At 44.9% G+C, this 19,602-nt stretch overlaps 1 protein-coding gene across 6 annotated transcripts in view; it reads left to right on the top strand.

Annotated features, from left to right (window-relative positions):
* The window catches only part of PRKCE (protein kinase C epsilon), a 546,248-nt gene that overhangs the window by 208,306 nt on the left and 318,340 nt on the right, over positions 1 to 19,602 (top strand). For all 6 annotated transcript variants that reach the window (XM_055539989.1, XM_055539990.1, XM_055539991.1 and 3 more), the window contains one exon: positions 5,459 to 5,522. In XM_055539989.1, coding sequence (XP_055395964.1) covers positions 5,459 to 5,522 — 64 coding nt within the window. The remainder of the gene's footprint in view (positions 1 to 5,458; positions 5,523 to 19,602) is intronic.

Below are 19,602 nucleotides of genomic sequence, written 5' to 3' on the forward strand. Positions count from 1 at the left end.
AAATGAAACTCAGATGGGGCCTCTGTGACCCTTGTGGGCTGTTCTAAGGAGAGGTTTGCCTCGAGGTCTTCAGTGAAAGTGGAGCCTATGGTTAGGAGGAAGCTTGACTGTGAATTTTTTACCTCCTTTGTCTCAAGCCCCATTGCCCCCAAACGTAGGCATGCACGGTGCACGCAGCAGTGACAGCTAAAGCGGCTGCGTGGGTGGGGTGCTAGCCCAGTGGTCAGAGTTCTTGCTGGACAGGTGTGGTGTGGTGGGAGGAATAGAGGTTGCTGAGAGGCGGGAGCTGAGGGGGCAGGTTCTGACTCTGCCGCTCATCCCCCGCTGTTCAGCTCCGGAGGACTGGCCCCCAGAGACCACCGTGTGAACGCTGCCCCTGCAGCTGTGTGTGCTCTCACTAGCCTGTTTATCTTCCTTAACTTCAGTTTTCTCATCCTTACAATGTTGCTAATAATACTTGTTACCTTACAGGTTAATTGTGAGGAATCAATGAATAATGCTTGTGAAGGACTTTGTGAAGGGTCAGGCACCATCCAAAAGAGTGCCTGCAGGTCTTTTTGCTTTTCAGAGATGGCTTTTTGCTGGTTTCGATGGTTTGAGCTCTTTCCCTGTTGCTTTGTACCGAATTTGCAGGAATGGAAATCTTGTTTATGCCCAGACCTTCCCCAAGTGGGGGAAGCAGAGGATAGACGAGGTATTCAGGTCAGTTGTACCTGAGAAGGACACCCACAGAGGACAGCCAGAGGCTGCCCATTCTGGGCTGGACGGGGCTTGAGATGGAACCCTATCAAAGTCATCTCTCCTGTGTGCTCGAGGCAGCAGCACTGTGTGGGAATCCCACTGAAAGTTTTCTGAACCCAAGTTTTTCAATCTGAAAAGTGGGGCATATGTGTGGGAGATTGTTGTTGTTGTTTAGTTGCTCAATTGTGTCTGACTCTTTGCAACTCCGTGGACTGTAGCCCCCAGGCTCCTCTATCCATGGGATTCTTCAGGCAAGAATACTGGAGTGGGTTGCCATTCCCTTCTCCAGGGGATCTTCCTGACCCAGGGCTCAAGCCTGGGCCTCCTGCATTGCAGGCAGATTCTTTACCGTCTGAGCCACTAGGGAAGCCCTCACAAGAGATTAGGTGAACTAATTCAGGTAAAAAACTCAATACAGTGTCCCAGGCCTAGTAGAGACAATATGTGGTCATCCTCCACTTCTTATCTCATAATCACCTCATGACCCTCTGATGAACAGGGGCTATAGCCATTTTTTGCCCCTGGGTTTCCTGCCAGGGGAGGGTGCAACATTCTCACCTTGGTTCTACATCTGATAACTCAAAGCACTGTAAAATCATCAGATGTACTGGAATACATAAAATAACATCAACTTTGGGCAAGAAAATGCTTTGTAGCGGGGGTGGGGGGTGGACGGAGAGTTTGATATGGTAGAAAGAACATCACATCGGATTAAGTAGCAAATTTAAATACTTGACTTTTGAATGATAACTGTCATCGGGCTCAGTCACTAAGCTGTGTCTGACTGTTTTGTGACCCCCATGGACTCTAGCCCACCAGGCTCCTCTGTCCATGGGATTTCCAAGGCAAGAATAGTGGAGTGGGTTGCCATTTCCTCCTCCAGGGGATCTTCCTGACCCAGGGATCAAACCCGAGTCTCCTGCATCTCTTGCATTGGTAGCTAGATTCTTTACCACTGAGCCACCTGGGAAGCCTTTAATAACAGTAGCAGCAACAATTACTGAGTGTTCTGGGCCAGGCACCATGCTATGAACTGTACATAGGTTTCGCATTTTACGTCAGGACAGCCTGTCACAGGACCTGTTATTGGCTCCATTTTACTGAGGAGCGCTCTGAAGCTTAGAGGAGGCAGTTTCTTGCTTCAGGCCGGAGAGCCAGCAAATTCACTCTTAACCACTATATACTGAGTAGCTCCTAAGTGCCAAGGGCTTTGTATGTGCGTCTTGTGGAATTTTCACAGCAAACTGTTTCACAGATGAAGAGATAGAGGTTGAGGTTCAAAGAGAATACATAATTGACTGACCTGTAAGTGACAAAACTGGGATTCAGTCCTGATCTGACTCTAAAGGTTGTGTTTATCTCCCCCACGGTTCTACTGCTTTGCTTCTGGCCTCAGCTGAAGGTTGAAAGAGAATCATAGTCAAAAACGGAGATAGTATCTGGGAAAGTGTATCAAATAAAGGCATGAGATTCAAGGCGATTTGACAAATGGGGTTGCCTCTGGGAGAATTGGGAGGAACCTGAAGCCTGCGAGAAAGAACTGAGAAGAAACTCTGGGAATGGTTGGGCGGCGGGAGGAGGCCTGCTTTTATGTAGTGCCAGTTGCCTGGTGGTGATGCTGGCTTTCAGGTTGCAGGGGTTTTGCAGGGCTGGGCACTTACATTGCTTCATTATCCGCACCACGTAATTGGGACCAGAATTTGTGATTAAGCTAATTTGGCCATGAAGTTGCAACGCATTCCACCCCTTTTTATACCAGATAACCCTTCCAGTCATCCACGTCGAAGTCACACCACTCTGGATGGATTCTCAGAGCCTCCTCACTGAGCTTGCTTGGGGCTCAGCCAGCACTCCGCGGCCATCTGCCCAGGCTGCAAAGCTCTTTGTTGCTCTTGGCATGTTTAATAGCTTAATTTCTATTTTTCTGTTTAGAAATGCAGTTCATCGGCATTGAAGCAGCAGTGGGTGCTAAAATGGTTTCTGATTGCTATCTTGAATGTTAATATCCTAATACATTTTATCATCAATGACCTGTTCCCCCTTGACACAAGCTCTCACTCCCCTTTTGCAAAGATAGGCATGCAGCCTGCCTTCCAATAGGCCACGCGGCCCATCTCATTCCTTCGCTGTCTCCCTCCCTGCTTTTCTCAGATACCATTGTACTTTGCCAATGAAATACACAGTCGTGGGAAATCTTTGACTTGGAGGATATGAGAAAGTGTTTCATTTTGCCGGCAGGGTTTAATAGGAATGATCTAATCTCTAAGAGGCATACATTATTTAAATTCCATGCTTTTGGACAAGGGGGCCCCTGAGACTTTTGAACTGTGGCAGGGACGGGATTTTGGTTGGATTCTGTTCAGTGGAGTCGACTGATGGTTTTCCTGTTTGTAATTCGCTGCAGGGCCCAGGTTATGCTTGTGGCAGGGGACAGTACTAGTGGTAAGAATGCTGGAGAACATTTTCTTTATCCAAAAACCTGAAATCATGGGCTCTTGGGGCAGAAGGGGTGCAGAGAGTCATCTCCTGGCATCATCAGTGTGGTATTTGGCTCCCATTGGACCCCGAACTCAAGATCTCAAGCTCAGTGAGTGGGCCCTGTGGAGCTACCTGAGAGCTTTCTGCCCTCCCTCCCTCCCTGCCCTGAGAGTGTGCCTAAAAGATCACAGGGGCCTCATCTGGGGCAGGGAGGGGCATCAAAGACCCCTGTGGGTGGAACTGAAATTCTGAGGGAAACTGTCATCCCTCTCAACCACTGAAAGGCTGAGTCAGGAAAGAAAGTGGGGCTCACACATGGCTCAGGGAATGTGGATTAGGAGTGGAGCGAGATGTTGGGGGCAGGGACCCAAACAGCATTAGTTCACCGTGAGTTTTTACCTCAGAGTCAGTCTCCGGTGCTCCGGGTATATAGCTACCTCTTCTTCCCCTCGTGCCTCTTTGGAATATCATTTTAGTACAAATGACCTACCTTCCTTCCTGCCTAGGGAAGGGGCTTGAAGGAGTGAATAATCCCAGAATAGGCTCTGGGACACAGAGCCTTTCCCCACTTCTGCAGAGGTTTATTGGGTGTGTCTCCTGACCAGCAGACAGTAAGCTAAACACTGGGAGTGCAAAGAGGATTGTCAGAGTCTCTGTCAGGCTGACGATAGAGACATACTGACAGTGTATTATAGCTTGATAAGGGGCCGTGATTGAGATATGTGTGTGTACTATGAGAACACAAGAGTAATTCATTCTGACTTGGGAATATCTGGAAAAGCTTCAGAATGGAGGCAATAGCTGATCTTGACCTTGGAGGAGGAGGAGGTGTTCACCAGGCTGACCCTTCCTAAGTAGTACTTGCTAAATATGTGCCTGCTCTTTGCTGGACCATGGACAAAAAAGGGAGGGGCTAGTAGGTCCTTCCCTCAAGAGACTCACAGCTTGTTGAGGAGTCCAGCCTGGCACGACTGAGCCAACTGGAACTCTGCACAGGCAGATGGAAGGCGGGGGTGGCTACCAGGGTTACTTGGTGATCCAGGGTTTCCAGAGTCGCTACTCTCATGGAGAACACACTCTCTGTAAGGACAGCTCAGACCTCGGAAGGATATTGACTACAAGAGGCCCAGCTCCTCTGACCTTGCTCATCAGCCTGCTTCTGTATAGAAGTAGCTTGCTGGATTGGGAGGTGGGGAACGAGGGTATGAGGGTGGGTGGAGAAGGTTGGTGGTGAGAATTTAGTAGGACTGGCTTTTTCCCAACCCTGGTAGAGGCTGGGGTTTGCCAAACACAGGTGCCAGCACACCCTTGAGCATGGGGTCCTTCAGTCCTGCACGAGCCCCGCTCACATGCCCAGCCTTTGCCTATGATGTTGCCTTCATCTGGAATGCCTTCCCTTTCTTGCCCAGGCTGCTCTTTTATACTGATTTCAGGTTCACCAGAATACTTTATATCAGTTAATTTCTGTTCCTCATGATTAAGCTGGGTTTGGCATTGTTCTCTGTTGTTTGTTTGTTTTTTTTTTTAACTTCCCAATGAGATTATAAACACCTTGAGAGTGGGAATAATGTCTTTTGCCTTTTTTGTTTTTTAATCTCCCATGAGCAATTTGTGTCGTATAAAGGATAGGGGCTTCTGGAGACAGTCTTGGCATTGAATCTCAGCATTGCCATTTACCCTGGAATGGTGAGGTCAGTTTCCTTACCTGTGAAATGAGATAACACAGTTTGTTAACCTTGACTTTGTCAGCATTTGGGGCTGGATAATCCTTTGTTGTGGGGGCTGTCCTGTCTGCTGCAGGATGTTTAGCAGCATCCCTGGCCTCCACCTGCTAGATGCCAATAGCACCACTCCCTCTTCAGTAACGACAATCAAAAATGTCTCCAGATATTTTTGTGTCCCCCCCATAAGTGTTCCTTGTGTCAAGTGTCCCTGTGCAATTCCTTGTGTCACGTTTTGCTTGTGCAGCAAAACTGCTTCCAGTTGAGAACCCATGGGATGGCACTGCCTGTTGGGGATGTAGCAAACCTCATCATTAGTGCATCTGGAACGTAGTAGACATTCCATAAATGCTGATTCTACCTCATCCCTAATTCACCCAGCACTCTTCATGTTGCAGGTTGATGGATTGAATGGAGCTGTGACTCTAGGTTTTAGCAGTTTGGGTTGGAAGTGTCATGAACTCTCAGGTTGCCCCCATGATGCACTAACAGAGTTACTGTCATTTTCTTAATTGCAGATTGATCTGGAGCCAGAAGGAAGAGTGTATGTGATCATTGATCTCTCGGGGTCGTCAGGTGAAGGTAGGAGAGTGTGACCTCTCGTCATTGTTCTCGTCCATTGATCCTTTTGTCTTTTGGTCTCTCCCTTCCATCTTTGGCTGGGACATATTACAGCAACATGTAATTAATTGGCACTGTGTAAAGGAAAAGGTTATTTTGAAGATGTTTACGCCTATGTACCAAAAGAGACCAGCCATGCCACCTGTTAGTTCTGGTGGAGCTGAGGGAAGATTTTCGTCTTACAGAGTCAGACCAGTAAAGCAGGCGTTCCCGGGCGCAGATGCCCAGGCAGGCTTTGGAGGGGTGGCTGCCTCTCCTGGGAAGCTCGCATGGGGTTTGTGTTGTGCAGTTGGACGGAAGTAAAACCAGTTGGTCTAAGGGTAGTCAGAAATGAAATAAATGAGGTATCAAATTTCAGAATCCTATTTCTTTAGAGCTTTAATAGAAATGTTACTTCTATAAAGAGGGATAAATGAGGAGTTTGGGATAGACATATGCACTTGAGAACAGGGAGGTGGTGGCAGACTTGGGCTCTAAGGAGGTTGGGAATTAGGACTGAAACTTAGTTATAGGGACCATCTTTCCTCTCCTCTTCTCTATGAGGGCTGGGGACAGAACGGTTGGCTCTAATGTCACTGCAGAAAGATGGGATGAGCAAGGCAGGTTCCTCTTGGCAATGAGAAAAGATGGGGATTAGAGGTTGTGGTTCAAAGGGAAAGGCACAGCTCCTGGCTGCAAGACTTGGGCCTTTTACAGCATCTCCCTGGAATACTGGGGATTATAAGCCAAAGCCACAACCCCAAAATTTTAGGGATAAAGCTCTAGTTTAAGATTCTGTAATGGAGGGGGGATTATGCAAGGAAATTCAAAGGAGCTGGTCAAAAGATGCACTTGACAGGTGTGCCTGGTGATTTTTATTTGACTGTTAACACCTGATTTCAACAGGTGTTCAGAATACTTCAGTAACTGTGCATATATGGAGCTCATAATAGAAGTCAGTCCTCTTATAATAGATCTCAATTATTTGGCATACGTTTAAAACTTTAAACATTCTTCCAAAATTGGTCTCTTTATTTTCTGCTCTTTATTGCAATTATATTTTGGCATTTCCAACTTTCCTTCTCTACTCTCAGCTCTGAACAGCCCAGAATAGAAAACTATTGTAGAAGATTTGAAGATTTAACAATATTTAGTATGAAATATTCAAGATGTGCAAAAAAATAATAAAATGGGATTAAGAAATAAAGCACCCAGTAAGGTAAAGCCTTGTGTTACTTAAACATAATGACTGATCCCAAATTTACCATACTTCACAGTATTATAGTGGTCTCCTGGTTGGAAATATGGGTGAAACATTTGATGGGAAAAATCAATCCCCCTTTTCCCTTACATAATTCTACATGCAACAGGATAATTAATTAAATATGTACTTCCTGTGCCAATATGCTGGGCAATCAGTGGGAGGCTTGGTTATTTTTCCTTTGAAAAAATTAATGACTTGCAAATTATAGAAGATGTCCTTTTTTTACATTATCAGGAAAGGATATGGACAAATGAATGAATAAATAAATCAGAGGCAATTGGTTTTTTTCTTCTTGCTTCCACAGCTTATTGCATGTGAATGACCAAAGCAGTTTTCATTGGACTGAATTCTTAGTCTATTTTTTTTTTTTATCTCTTTCATCTAAAGAAAACAGGGTTTACTTTGGAAATGCTGACACATGCCAGACTCAGTAAAGTGCTAGCATGTGTTGCTCTGAAGAAAAGGAGAAGTTTTCTCCTCTTTTTTCTTGCTGTTCCTGGATTTGGAATTATTTCTCTGGATAGTGGGAGAGACTTCCAGCAATCTCTTCCTAGAAGCTGATCTTGGTGCATTCTGTTTGTGTTCTACGCATCTGTTCTCCCAGTCCTGCTCTGGGATGTTGAGGACTCGTGGTCCAAAGGCGGTTTCGTTTTTGGAAAGGTTGAGAGGGTGAGAAGAGGAACGGAGAATAAGTAGCCACAACATTTGCTACCTTGATTGCATGGTAAGGGTCCAGGGAAAAACAGGTTTGTCACACCCAGACTGTGGACATTCATTGATTCTTATTTAAGTCCTACTCTTTAGTGAAAATTCCTGACTCTGTATTCTGAGAAAAGGTGAAAAAGAGAGCTGCAATGAGGCACAGCTGACATTTTCACTGCTCTATTATTCTGCCATCAAGCATCCCTTCAGCTTGCCTATTTCAAGTGCTCCAGTCAGTCCCATCAATGGAAAAAAAGATATTCATAGCAACTGCACAAACTTTACACCACATGCAAATAGCAAAGAGCTCAGGGAAAGATGTGGGGGTGAGGCTGTGTGAATACACCCCCTTCTTCTGGGATGTGCCAAAGGATTCTTTTTTCTTGCTAACACACTGTGGAAAGCCTGGACATTTACGTCTGCTAGAGCTGGAGTTAATGTGATTTCTAACTGTCTAATAAAATTCCATTGCTTGCATGTCCTGTGTAGTTCATCATAATGGGATTTGACTGGTATGAGCTTTAGCTAAATCAGGCGACCTAACCTCAGACGTATGGGGTCAGGCTGGATAACAGTTAAGGTCATTTCTGGTCATGCAGTTTTGATCTTTGGTATAATTTGAAGAGACATCTATCAAAGCTCAAGCTGAAAGCTGGCTAATATCTATAACCAGTAGAAGGGGTTGACAGGTACTGTGCCAAGGACTTTACCTACATTATCCCATGCAGTAAACCTTTTCAGAATGTTTTATGTGTTGCTCTAGACTTGGGTGCCTCTTGTGCGTTAGTTGCTCAGTCGTGTCCAACTCTTTGCAACCTCATGGACTGTAGCCCATCAGACTCCTCTGTCCATGGGACTCTCCAGGCAGGAATACTGGAGTGGGTTGCCATTACTTCCTCTAGGAGATCTTCCCGACCCAGGGATCCAACCCACGTCTTCTGTGTCTCCTGTATTGCAGGCAGATTCTTTACCCACTGGATCACTGGAGAAGCACTGGGTGCCTCTTAGTGTTTGCTTTTATCATAGGTAATGACCATGATGGAGAAGGCGATGGCACCCCACTCCAGTACTCTTGCCTGGAAAATCCCATGGATGGAGGAGCCTGATAGGCTGCAGTCCATGGGGTCGCACAGAGTTGGACACGACTGAAGCAACTTAGCAGCAGCAGCAGCAGCAATGACCATGGGGCTTCCTGGTAAATACAGCACTACAGACTCACCAGATACTTAAATCAGAGCATAATAAGCCTAGGCAACAGAAGCATAAAAAACAATGTATGTAATTCTCGATTGTGCAAATAATTATTTCCTGTTGTAGACATTAGTTAATATTTTTCCCTTTGTTGTGATTGATTTGTATATTATTTCTATTCTTTATAGTAATATGATAATGAGCCATTATTTGCAGACTCCCAGAGGAGGGGCAATCAGGGTCTGACCTAGAGATATCTAGGCTCTTCTTCTCCCACCTTCCATCCAGGTGTCATGTTCACCCAGGAGAGTTTTTCAGAGTTTAGACAATAATATAAAGGACAGGAAGTGGATCTCAGTGGTATGTTTGGGTCCCCAAACTGTTCATCCAATAAAATGCTGGAGATAAAGGCAATTGGAAAGATTTTTGCAATACATCTGTCATAAATACTGCAGTTAGATCAGGTTGGGAAATTAATACATATTGTGGAAGTAGAAGATGAAGAGGTGGGTGAAAAAGCAAGCCCTGTCTTCTTTTTTCTGTTGCCACAGGCTTCAGAAAGCATTCAGTCTCCTCTCTGGGAGAGGAGAGGAGAGAGTAAAAAGAGAGAGCCTTAGAAATACGTCAGTCAGTGGACCAGTGGACAGCACTGACGGATGGACTCCTAAATCCTAGCTCCAGTGTTTCCTAGCTTAGAGCTTCAGATTTCTCAGCCATCAATGAGGCTAATAGGATGTATAGTAGGTTTTGATACTGTGATAGGACTGCTTTAAGGACAGAGTACTCACATGAAGGGGCTGCTCGATAATATCTTCAAGGCCCTGGAGACCTGAAGGCAGAGAGGTGAGCAACACTCTAACCCAGTGCTCAGGAAGGAGCAGCAGGCAAGGTATCCAGGGAAACAGTTTGAGGGCAAGTTTCTGACTCTGGGGCATGGCATAAGCAAAAGGTCCAAGAATACAGCAAGGTGCCAAAGAGGAAATTCATAGAATAATATCTGTATCTTTCAGGGGCTATGAGATTGCTTTTTGCAGAGTTTGGACTTTCCCATAGTTTTGTCCCATTTTCTTTCTCTTTCGTCACCACCCTTTTCCACTGAAGTATTCCCCAGAAGAACATTCATTAGCTTGTCTGTGTCTTGTCTCCCTTAATGCTAAAAATGTCTGTTTTCCTAAGCCTGGGCTTGTACCTTCTCTGCTCAGTGCAGACAGAACATGTGGTCCCCACACTCTCATCAGCCCTGGGTAAAAAGCCTGCATATATTCAAAGATGGTTATTAAATCTCTCTTCTTCAGGTTGAATCAATCAAATTCCTTAACCTTTCTGAATAGAGAGTTTAGAAATCTTGTCTCATCTTTGCAGCTCTCTTCTAGACTTTTTTCAAGTTGCATAGACTGGTAGACATGATCAAACACGCTTTGCTTCTTTCTAAGATGATAATGTGTGTAGAGCAAGTACACACATCTCCTGGCGGGAGATGGTGACATTGAGAGGTCAAGTGCCCAAGGCCAAACAGGTGATCACAAGGCCCTGTTGGTTCCGATTCCCGGCTATGATTCAGGGCCCTGCCTGGATTTAGGGCCCCAGTAATGAGTCCCCCCATGCCTATGTGGCAAACACCTCCTCACTGCTTTTAACAATTTAGCTCTTTTCTTCAGGAAGCTTTTTATAGAAAGAGGAAGGTAAAGTTTTTAGTTTTGAATCCAAAGATGACCCAAAGAATCCCTTTCATAAATAAGCAGATCTTTTTCCCACTGAAATGAAATGAAAACTTACATGGTCCCAGTTTAGAAATGGTCAGCTCCTTTTCAGGCTGTCTGTAAGATGCATCCATAACTAAGTCTTGATCAGACTCAAATCCCAGCAGATTAATAATCTTTCTTACCTGGTGTCCATGGCAGGCATTAGAACACTGCCTTCAGGGTTGAAATAGAGAAGCAGGCTTTCCTCTCGACACTCTGCCACTGGTGGTTTTTTATCTAGATAACATCTTTCCAATTCCAGAGTCCCACTGAATCTTTAGCTTATAAGAATTGTACTGTTTTCCTTAGAATTTCTTCATTTTTTAATCCAGTGCCTTCTGATGATCAGATCATTAAGCAGAACCATACATTCAGATGAAGAGTATTCACTAATGCATTTTAGTAAATATGCCAAGTTTGGTGTCCATGCTGAATTTGGGGACTGGGAAGTGGAAAATGAGAAATGGTGTTTGTAAGAGCACATAGCCCTTGCCTTCAAAGGGCTTGCAATTCCATTAGGAATCCAAGACACCTGCAGGATAAAAGCATTAGAGAACAAATGCAAGATAATATCACATTGAGTGCTTAATTGGTGTTACCAGGAGTTCTCCAAATGGGAATAAGTTGAAGCTTTAGAATAACCCAGAGAAACCCAAGAAAGAAGCAAAGCTTGAAGGCTGAAAAGGAAAAGTTAGGTATACCAGATTGACAAGGAAGAAGTGGGAAGACCATTCTGTGTAGAGAGCATCATGTCATCATTATCAAAGACAGCTTTGAAGCTCTTTGTTTTGGTAAGGCAGAATCAGTCAGTCAGTTCAGTCACTCAGTTGTGTCTGACTCTTTGTGACCCCATGAATCGCAGCACGCCAGGCCTCCCTGTCCATCACCAACTCCAGGAGTTCACTCAAATTCATGTCCATTGAGTCGGTGATGCTATCCAGCCATCTCATCCTCTGTCGTCCCCTTCTCTTCCTGCCCCCAATCCTTCCCAGCATCAGAGTCTTTTCCAAGAAGTCAACTCTTCGCATGAGGTGGCCAAAGTAGTGGAGTTTCAGCTTTAGCATCATTCCTTCCAAAGAAATCCCAGGGCTGATCTCCTTCAGAATGGACTGGTTGGATCTCCTTGCAGTCCAAGGGACTCTCAAGAGTCTTCTCCAACACCACAGTTCAAAAGCATCAATTCTTCAGCGCTCAGCTTTCTTCACAGTCCAACTCTCACATCCATATATGACCACTGGAAAAACCATAGCCTTGACTAGATGGACCTTTGTTGGCAAAGTAATGTCTCTGCTTTTGAATGTGCTATCTAAGTTGGTCATAACTTTCCTTCCAAGGAGTAAGCATCTTTTAATTTCATGGCTGCAATCACCATCTGCAGTGATTTTGGAGCCCAAAAAAATAAATTTCCACTGTTTCCCCATCTATTTCCCATGAAGTGTTGGGACCAGATGCCATGATCTTCGTTTTCTGAATGTTGAGCTTTAAGCCAACTTTTTCACTCTCCTCTTTCACTTTCGTCAAGAGGCTTTTTAGTTCCTCTTCACTTTCTGCTATAAGGATGGTGTCATTTGCATATCTGAGGTTATTGATATTTCTCCCGGCAGTCTTGATTCCAGCTTGTACTTCCTCCAGCCCAGCGTTTCTCATGATGTACTCTGCATATAAGTTAAATAAGCAGGGTGACAATATACAGCCTTGACGTACTCCTTTTCCTATTTGGAACCAGTCTGTTGTTCCATGTCCAGCAGGATAGACACTACAAATTAAATAAATGCCATTTGTATTCTCAAGGAGCTTCCAAACAAAGACAGTGTAGCAGATAGAAATTTTCAAACAAGGAAATGAAATAAATGATTAAGCTGTGTTTGAAGATTGAGGGCAGTTCTTTCTGGATGTGTCTTCATGGTCAAGGCCTCTCACTCACCTTGGCCACTCAGGAGGAGGGATATTCTAGGCCAAGTATGGTGAAGTCTGGGTTATGGCAGAGAGCACATTTTTAAGCACAGGCCTTGGGTGATTTGAAGGACAAGACCACTACAGGCATCTCTTTGTGGTCTTTTCTTTGTGGTCTTCTGTGGTCTTTTCAGCAATCTCATGGAGTCCCATGGTAAGCCTGCTACCACCCTAGGCCTTCTCCTTCTCTCCAGCCTATCTAGCTGGTGTCCCTGCATCAAGCCCTGACACTCTCATCCTTTTCAAGTTCTGTTCAGTCTCTAATGAGAAACATTGCTTTATATGTTAAAGGGACCCCTAACCCACCCAAAAAAGGGACTTCAAAGTCAGGCACTGCTCCAAGGAGCTGATGGGTCTCCCTCCTGTGAGGTGCCTCTGGCAGTAAGGTCGTGATCCTGCTCACCCCACAGGGTCCCCAGATATTCGTGGACAAGTTGGATTCTCCAGTAGCATGTGGAGAACAGAAAACAGCCTCAGCACTTGATAAGAGTGAATATTAACCAAAGCCAGATGTTCAAAACCATTATTCTTGCAATGTGTACCTCACCCTGCCCCCACTCCCACATATTCACTTGCTATTGCAACTCAAGACTCAGGGAATGAGCCTATTAATTTCCAGATTTTTGGCTCCCTCCTTTGTCCTGATGAAATAAATGCTTGTTCCTGGAAGTGGCCATATGTACCAGATGAGACAGGGAGAGTCAGCTTGAAAGCAGTGAGGACCAAACTCCCATTAAGGGGTTTATAATGTCACAAAGAGAGACAATGCTAAAATGCTTGATGAGAAATAAGCCAAGAAACCCTCATTTCCTTCCAAACAGACTCGAGATGCACAGCAGTTCCTCTGAAATGAATCATCCACAGTTAACAACACCAAATGCCAACCATTAGCAGATGAGAAACAGAATTGAATCCTGAGTGTGTGGAGAGCAGAGCTCCTTAGGATCACTACCAAAGCCTCCTTCCTCTCGGCCATTATGGGAGCGTAGATGTGCATTTTCTATTTTCTATTGACTTGTGCGCCTGTTTTACTAATGAAGTAATTGAAGGAGGAATAGTCATATTGAATAAATAAGTTTAATAGAAAGAATAGGTTTATAATAGATCCTTAGTCAAGAAGCAAGCACCGGGTATCCTGGTGTGGCCTCCTATTCTGTCTTTGTTGTCTTGCTAGACATCAGTTCTGTGTCTTACAAAGAAGATCGTTTCGGGAAATTCATGTTTGCAGCTCAGATCATACTGGGTCAAAGTGGCTTATAATTTAATCATTTACTGCTGTTGATGTCCTTGTGATTTGGCTTAAAACAAAAGGGTATTTCCATTCATCTAACTTAATTTAGAGAGTTGTCTTTCAGGACCAATTACTTTATTCTTTTATCCAGTTGAAATTGGCCAGTGCTGACAGTTTTATTGATTTTTCTTATTACCTAGCTTCATTGAAACATTCACATTCTCACAATCAAGTGCATTTACCATCTTATTCAAGCTGCTCACACTGGGCCTTTTATCTTCCTCCTGTATTATAAACTTTTGGTGCGAGCTTTTGGGGGCCTGGGAAGGTGTGTTTTTTTTGGGCACATACATATAGCTAAGAACGAATGTCTGTGAATCTCCTATCTCACCTTCTTCCTCAGTGGCCCTCATTTGAAGCGTCCCTTATTTACTTATCTAAAAAATGTTAGGCCCTAGGAGTATAGAGTTAATGAAGATGGTCCCTGCTCTAGGGCATCTGTACTCTTAAACAATAAGGCAAACACTACACCAGTAAGCACCATGATGTGTTTGATCATTTGGGTAGCTACTGGGAGAACAGGGTATAGTGGGACTGCTCTTTCTGGAGTATTCAGTCAATAAATGACAACCTCCAGTACTTCCACATGCTCTTGTCAGCTCCACGGCAACCCTAAAACGCAGGTAATAACAGTTATCCTCTTTTCTTGGTTGAGGAGACAGAGCCATTGTCCACTGAAGGCACATCCAATCAGAAGATATAATAAAGGCAGAGTAGTACTTGGAGAAGGCGATGGCACCCCACTCCAGTACTCTTGCCTGGAAAACCCCATGGGCAGAGGAGCCTGGTAGGCTGCAGTCCATGGGGTCGCGAAGAGTCAGATACGACTGAGAGACTTCACTTTCACTTTTCACTTTCCTGCATTGGAGAAGGAAATGGCAACCCACTCCAGTGTTCTTGCCTGGAGAATCCCAGGGATGGGGGAGCCTGGTGGGCTGCCGTCTCAGGGGTCTCACAGAGTCGGACACAACTGAAGCAATTTAGCAGCAGCAGCAGCAGTACTTGATTTAGGGCTTCCCAGGTGGCGCTAGTGGTAAAGAACCTGCCTGCCAATGCAGGAGATGAAAGAGATTCGGGGTCAGTCCCTGGGTTGGGAAGATCCACTGGAGGAGGGCATGGCAACCCACTCCAGGGTTCTTGCTTGGAGAATCCCATGGACAGAGGAGCCTGGTGGGCTACAGTCCATAGGGTTGCAAAGAGTCAGACACGACTGAAGCAACTTAGCACACATGCATGCATGAATTGATTTCCAAAATGTGAACTTTTCGGGCATACGTATGACTTACACACTAATTCATTCAACATAGAACTATTTGGGCACCTTTGGCAGTTACTCTTCTCAGTACCGGGGACACAGAAAGTGTGTTAGTCGCTCAGTCGTGTCCAGGTCTTTCTGATCCCATGAACTCAGCTCTTCAGGCTCCTCTGTCCATGGGATTCTCCAGGCCAGACTATGAGAGTGGATTGCTATTCCCTTCTCCAGGGGATCTTCCCGATTCAGGGATCGACCCCTGGTCTCCCACAGTGCAGGCAGATTCTTTACCCTCTGAGCCACCAGGGAAGCCCTACACCAGAGACTGAGAAGTGAACAGTGAAAACAGAAATCCTTGCCCCTAGGCACCTTCTAATGGACATGCTTGGGGGTGTGTGGGCTTTCTTTGCATGATATACCACATGCTGGGAACCAGAGTTGTCTCTGGGGAAGGGAAAGGGTGAAATCAGAAAAGGGGGAACCATTTTTGTCAATGTCTGTAATCTTGGTTTTCTTTCTCATGTGATGTGCATGAGCTGTTAAAACAATTAGAAAATTTGAAAAAAAAAAAAAAGAATTAGGTAGAAATGTTACCTTTCCCATATACAAAGAGACTGTGACTTGCCCATGAACACAGGCTGCGCCAGGTTTCAGAAGACCTAGGTAGAGAGGAATGACCTGCTTAATCCACAGCATGAATGTCTAAGGGCAGCGAGCTCAGAAATAATGCATGACACCCACTTCATGTCACTCAAGACATCTCTGATCTGGAGTTGGGATATGCTGAAATTAAGGATGCTGTCAGCATGTGCCTGTCTCCAAGGACTATGTGCTTCTGACATGTAGAGGCAGGTGGGCCAAGTAGCCAGACTCCATGGAACAAGTGATGGATGAATGATGCTCACAGAGCGTTCATTCCAGGAAGCTGCTGGCCTCTTCATGCCCACTCCTGCTGCTGAGAGGCTCACCTCTGATGGACAGTCCCATGCAGGTATTTTTATTAGCACTAGGCAGCGCTCTCCAGAGTTTAGGGCCAGCTGCTGCTTGTTCCAAGTTTAGTCATCTCCACGGTCCCTTCTGCCTAGCACATTGGCTGCCAGTGGGTTATTCATACTGTACAGACATTCAAGTTTGCCTGTTTCCTGAAAATTAATAGTGATGTTTAGTTCAGAGAACTGTTTTCTGCAGCAGGAACTCATGGCTTCGACTAATAGCCAGGTGGAAATTCTTTGGCAACTGTCAGAAAGAATGAAGTTAGAAGTTAAGTCCACTTTCAGGTGTATCTATGTGTTACTGGGACTAGGATTTCATAGACACCTGCACTTTAGCTTTTGTTCCACAATTAGTTAATTACTGGATATACTGCTGATTCAACAGATGTATATGGAGAGTCTGTTGCCTGCCGGGAACCTTGCCAAGAGCTGGAGAAACCAAGATGTAAAAGACGTAGGTCTTGCCCTCGAGGAACTCTCAAGCTAGGGTGTGTCTGGCAACAAGGCAGCTGCTTCACTTGGACCTCCATGGCCTCCTTGGTATACAAAGAGAGAGAGAAATGGGACTAATGACCCTATGGCCCTCTGCAGGGCTGAATTAAAACCAAGATAAGTTTGCTCAGAGCTGGGCACCTAGGAGGAGGAAGAGAGAGAGGACAAAAATTTTTAAGCCAAATCTCTGTACAGAGATTATTTTAAAGCCTAAATGGATCTGCCATTTCATTGTCCCTATTTTACAGATGGAAAAATTGAGGCTTAAGGAGTTTTAAGACCGTGAATCCCTTGGATCCTGTAAAGATGCAGATTCAATTCAGTGGGCCTGGGGTGGGGCCTGGGTTGCTGCATTTCTCATTAGGTCCTAGGAGATGCCCTGCCACGCGTCCTTGGACAACACTTTGAGTAGTGAGAGACTCTTAAGACCTGTGATTTCCTCTCTGAACCAGTTTCTGTGGGATTGAAAATTAACAGAGAAATCTGCTTTTTTCTTCCCCAACTTCCTATCATTTTGTCCTCAAAATCAAGAACTTTCGATCCTTTTTTGTTTAGTATCTTTCCCCCCACCTTGTCCTTTCTTCTGGAAAAGAGCTGGAAGGGCACTTGGCATAGTCTTAGGGACGTAGGCAATTCCCTGGGCCCTGGCATTCGAGTCCCAGCTTTAATCACCTGCAGAAGGTCAAAATGGATAGCATCGGTGTTCTTTAGCTAGGAGAACAGGCACCAATTTATACCACGAAAACAAAAAGCAACCGTTTGGGATATTGGATTTTTTGTTTTTGTGTTTGCTTGTCTATAAATACCCTCAAGTATTGAGTGGTGCTTGAATTTGACCCCACTGTGCTAATTTTCTCCCGGTTCCTGGGGCTTTAATTAAAGTAACTCACCCAGGGACCTTGCTAGAACTTACCTCTCTGTGATCCTCATCTGAGGCAGGCAAGTTGCACCTGCCTTTAATGGAGGTGGAAATGCAGGGGGAGTTCTGTTAGGTGCTGGGTACACAGTAGGGGCATAATTTTTAACTTGGCACACAAATGAATGTGTGCCTAAATGAAATAACAGGAGAAAGTATCACTTTAAAAGGAAACTATGGAGATAAACAAGGTGTTTGGTCTGACCTTGCTTTGGATAATCAGCTGTTTCGTATTCCAGTATACAGTCAATTTCACGGGTGGGAGTGAACCTGCATGGTTAAACTATGCCTGGTACTTCTTAGGGGTGCTCTGAGGCCACCTCAGGGTCTCCACGCACACCAAGTCCCCAGTTATAATATCCTGTCCCCTCCCTTTTAATTCAACTACTTCCCTGTTCTTTCAAAATTTGATTTCAAGTTTGCCTCCTCCTGGGGACCTTCCCACGCCAGCTGGCCCACTGCAACCCACCGGTTCACACACTGTTTTTGCTCCCACACTCTTCTGTGTCTTTCCATACAAGCATGTACTCAGATATTTATATTGTATCTATAACTAGAGTCCTGGTTGTACCCTGCCTACCCCAGTGAGCCACAAATTATCCAAGGGCAGAGGCTTCTGGAACACGGGCTTCAAGCTGAGAGCTGGCTCAGTGCACATGAGGCTCCTGGCTGGCCCTGTGACACAGCAGTGCTGAGCCCAGGGCGCTGTCCTGCCATCTGGACTACACAAAGCCAGACTGGCAACAAGGGCCTTTTCTGTAGTTGGACCTTTTTGTCTGCTGGGGACTCAGATCACCCAAAGCCGTTGTGAGACTAGCTATCGTGGCGGCTCCAAGCAAGTCTGCAGGAGTCTTCATCATCACAGGGCCTCCTCATGCTGGGCACATGGCCCCTGGTTAGTTATACTGCATTCAGCATAAACAGCTCGATGATGAAGTGTAGTGTGAGCGACCCCTTTACTGAAATCAGAAGCTTGGAGTCTGTTCCTGGCCCTGTTTCTAACCAGTCAGTTGAAGGTGAACGAATTGTTACATGTTTCTGGCTCTCAACTGGATTGCATCAAAGGTATTAAGATGCTGTGATTCAGTGAATGCTTGGGATTTTGGATTCCCAGATTGAAGACTTTCTGAATACAGGTATGAGTCATTGACAGTGTTTCCTCATCTCTCTCTATACTTGACACCAAGGAGCAAGACTCAATCATTCGTCAATGAAGCATGGGATCCTGAGTAGTCGGTGAGAAATGATTGGGTATCTTAAGAAGTTCAAGTGTAGCGAAGAGGAATAGGGGAAAGACTTATCCTGTGGCTCTTGGGCAGCTCAGGGACCAGAGGGGTAGCAGTTACAGGGAGGAACTTTAAGCTTCGTTTAGTAACTACTCATTAGCAGTTAGGTACATTTCAGCAGTAAATAGCAGAAATACTGGGAAAAGAGAATAAGTTGGACCTCAATATCGATATACATTTCTCCATCTCTGTAGGTATTCAAATAGAAACTGAGTGAGCATTTTAAAAAAAGTTGTAGAAAAGATTTCTCTCTTTTAAAAATATCTATTTATTTTTAATTGATTGATGATTGGTTTACTGCTGCTGCTGCTAAGTCGCTTCAGTCGTGTCCGACTCTGTGCGACCCCATAGACGGCAGCCCACCAGGCTTCCCCGTCCCTGGGATTCTCCAGGCAAGAACATCGGAGTAGGTTGCCATTTCCTTCTCCAATGCATGAAAGTGAAAGGTGAAAGTGAAGTCGCTCAGTCGTGTCTGATTCTTAGCGACCCCATGGACTGCAGCCCACCAGGCTCCTCTGTCCATGGGATTTTCCAGGCAAGAGTACTGGAGTGGGATGCCATTGCCTTCTCCTATCTTGGGTTGATTTCTGTCCTACATCAACATGAATTAACCATAGGTGTACTTATGTCCCCTCCCTGTTGAATCTCCTACCTCCTGCCCATTCCCACCCCTCTAGGTTATTACAGAGCCCCAGTTTGAAGATCAGATTATCTGTAACATAGCTTCCATTAAGCATCTACAAATGGAGAATAATAAAACAACTGTTTATTTTGTTTGAAAAAAAAATCCAAGGTCTACATGGAAAAAGAGGTAGAGAAAAAGAGGGAAATACTGGGAAAAGAGAATAAGTTGGACCTCAATATCGATATACAGAATAGTTCTATTTCTGGAAAATTTAGTCAAAAATGGAAATGTTGAAATTTGAATCTTATTTCCAAAGATCTAAGGAAGGATTCTATTTGACTGGACCCCAAATTGTG

This window comes from Bubalus kerabau, chromosome 11 (assembly GCF_029407905.1).
Source record: "Bubalus kerabau isolate K-KA32 ecotype Philippines breed swamp buffalo chromosome 11, PCC_UOA_SB_1v2, whole genome shotgun sequence".
Taxonomy (NCBI): Eukaryota; Metazoa; Chordata; class Mammalia; order Artiodactyla; family Bovidae; genus Bubalus; species Bubalus kerabau.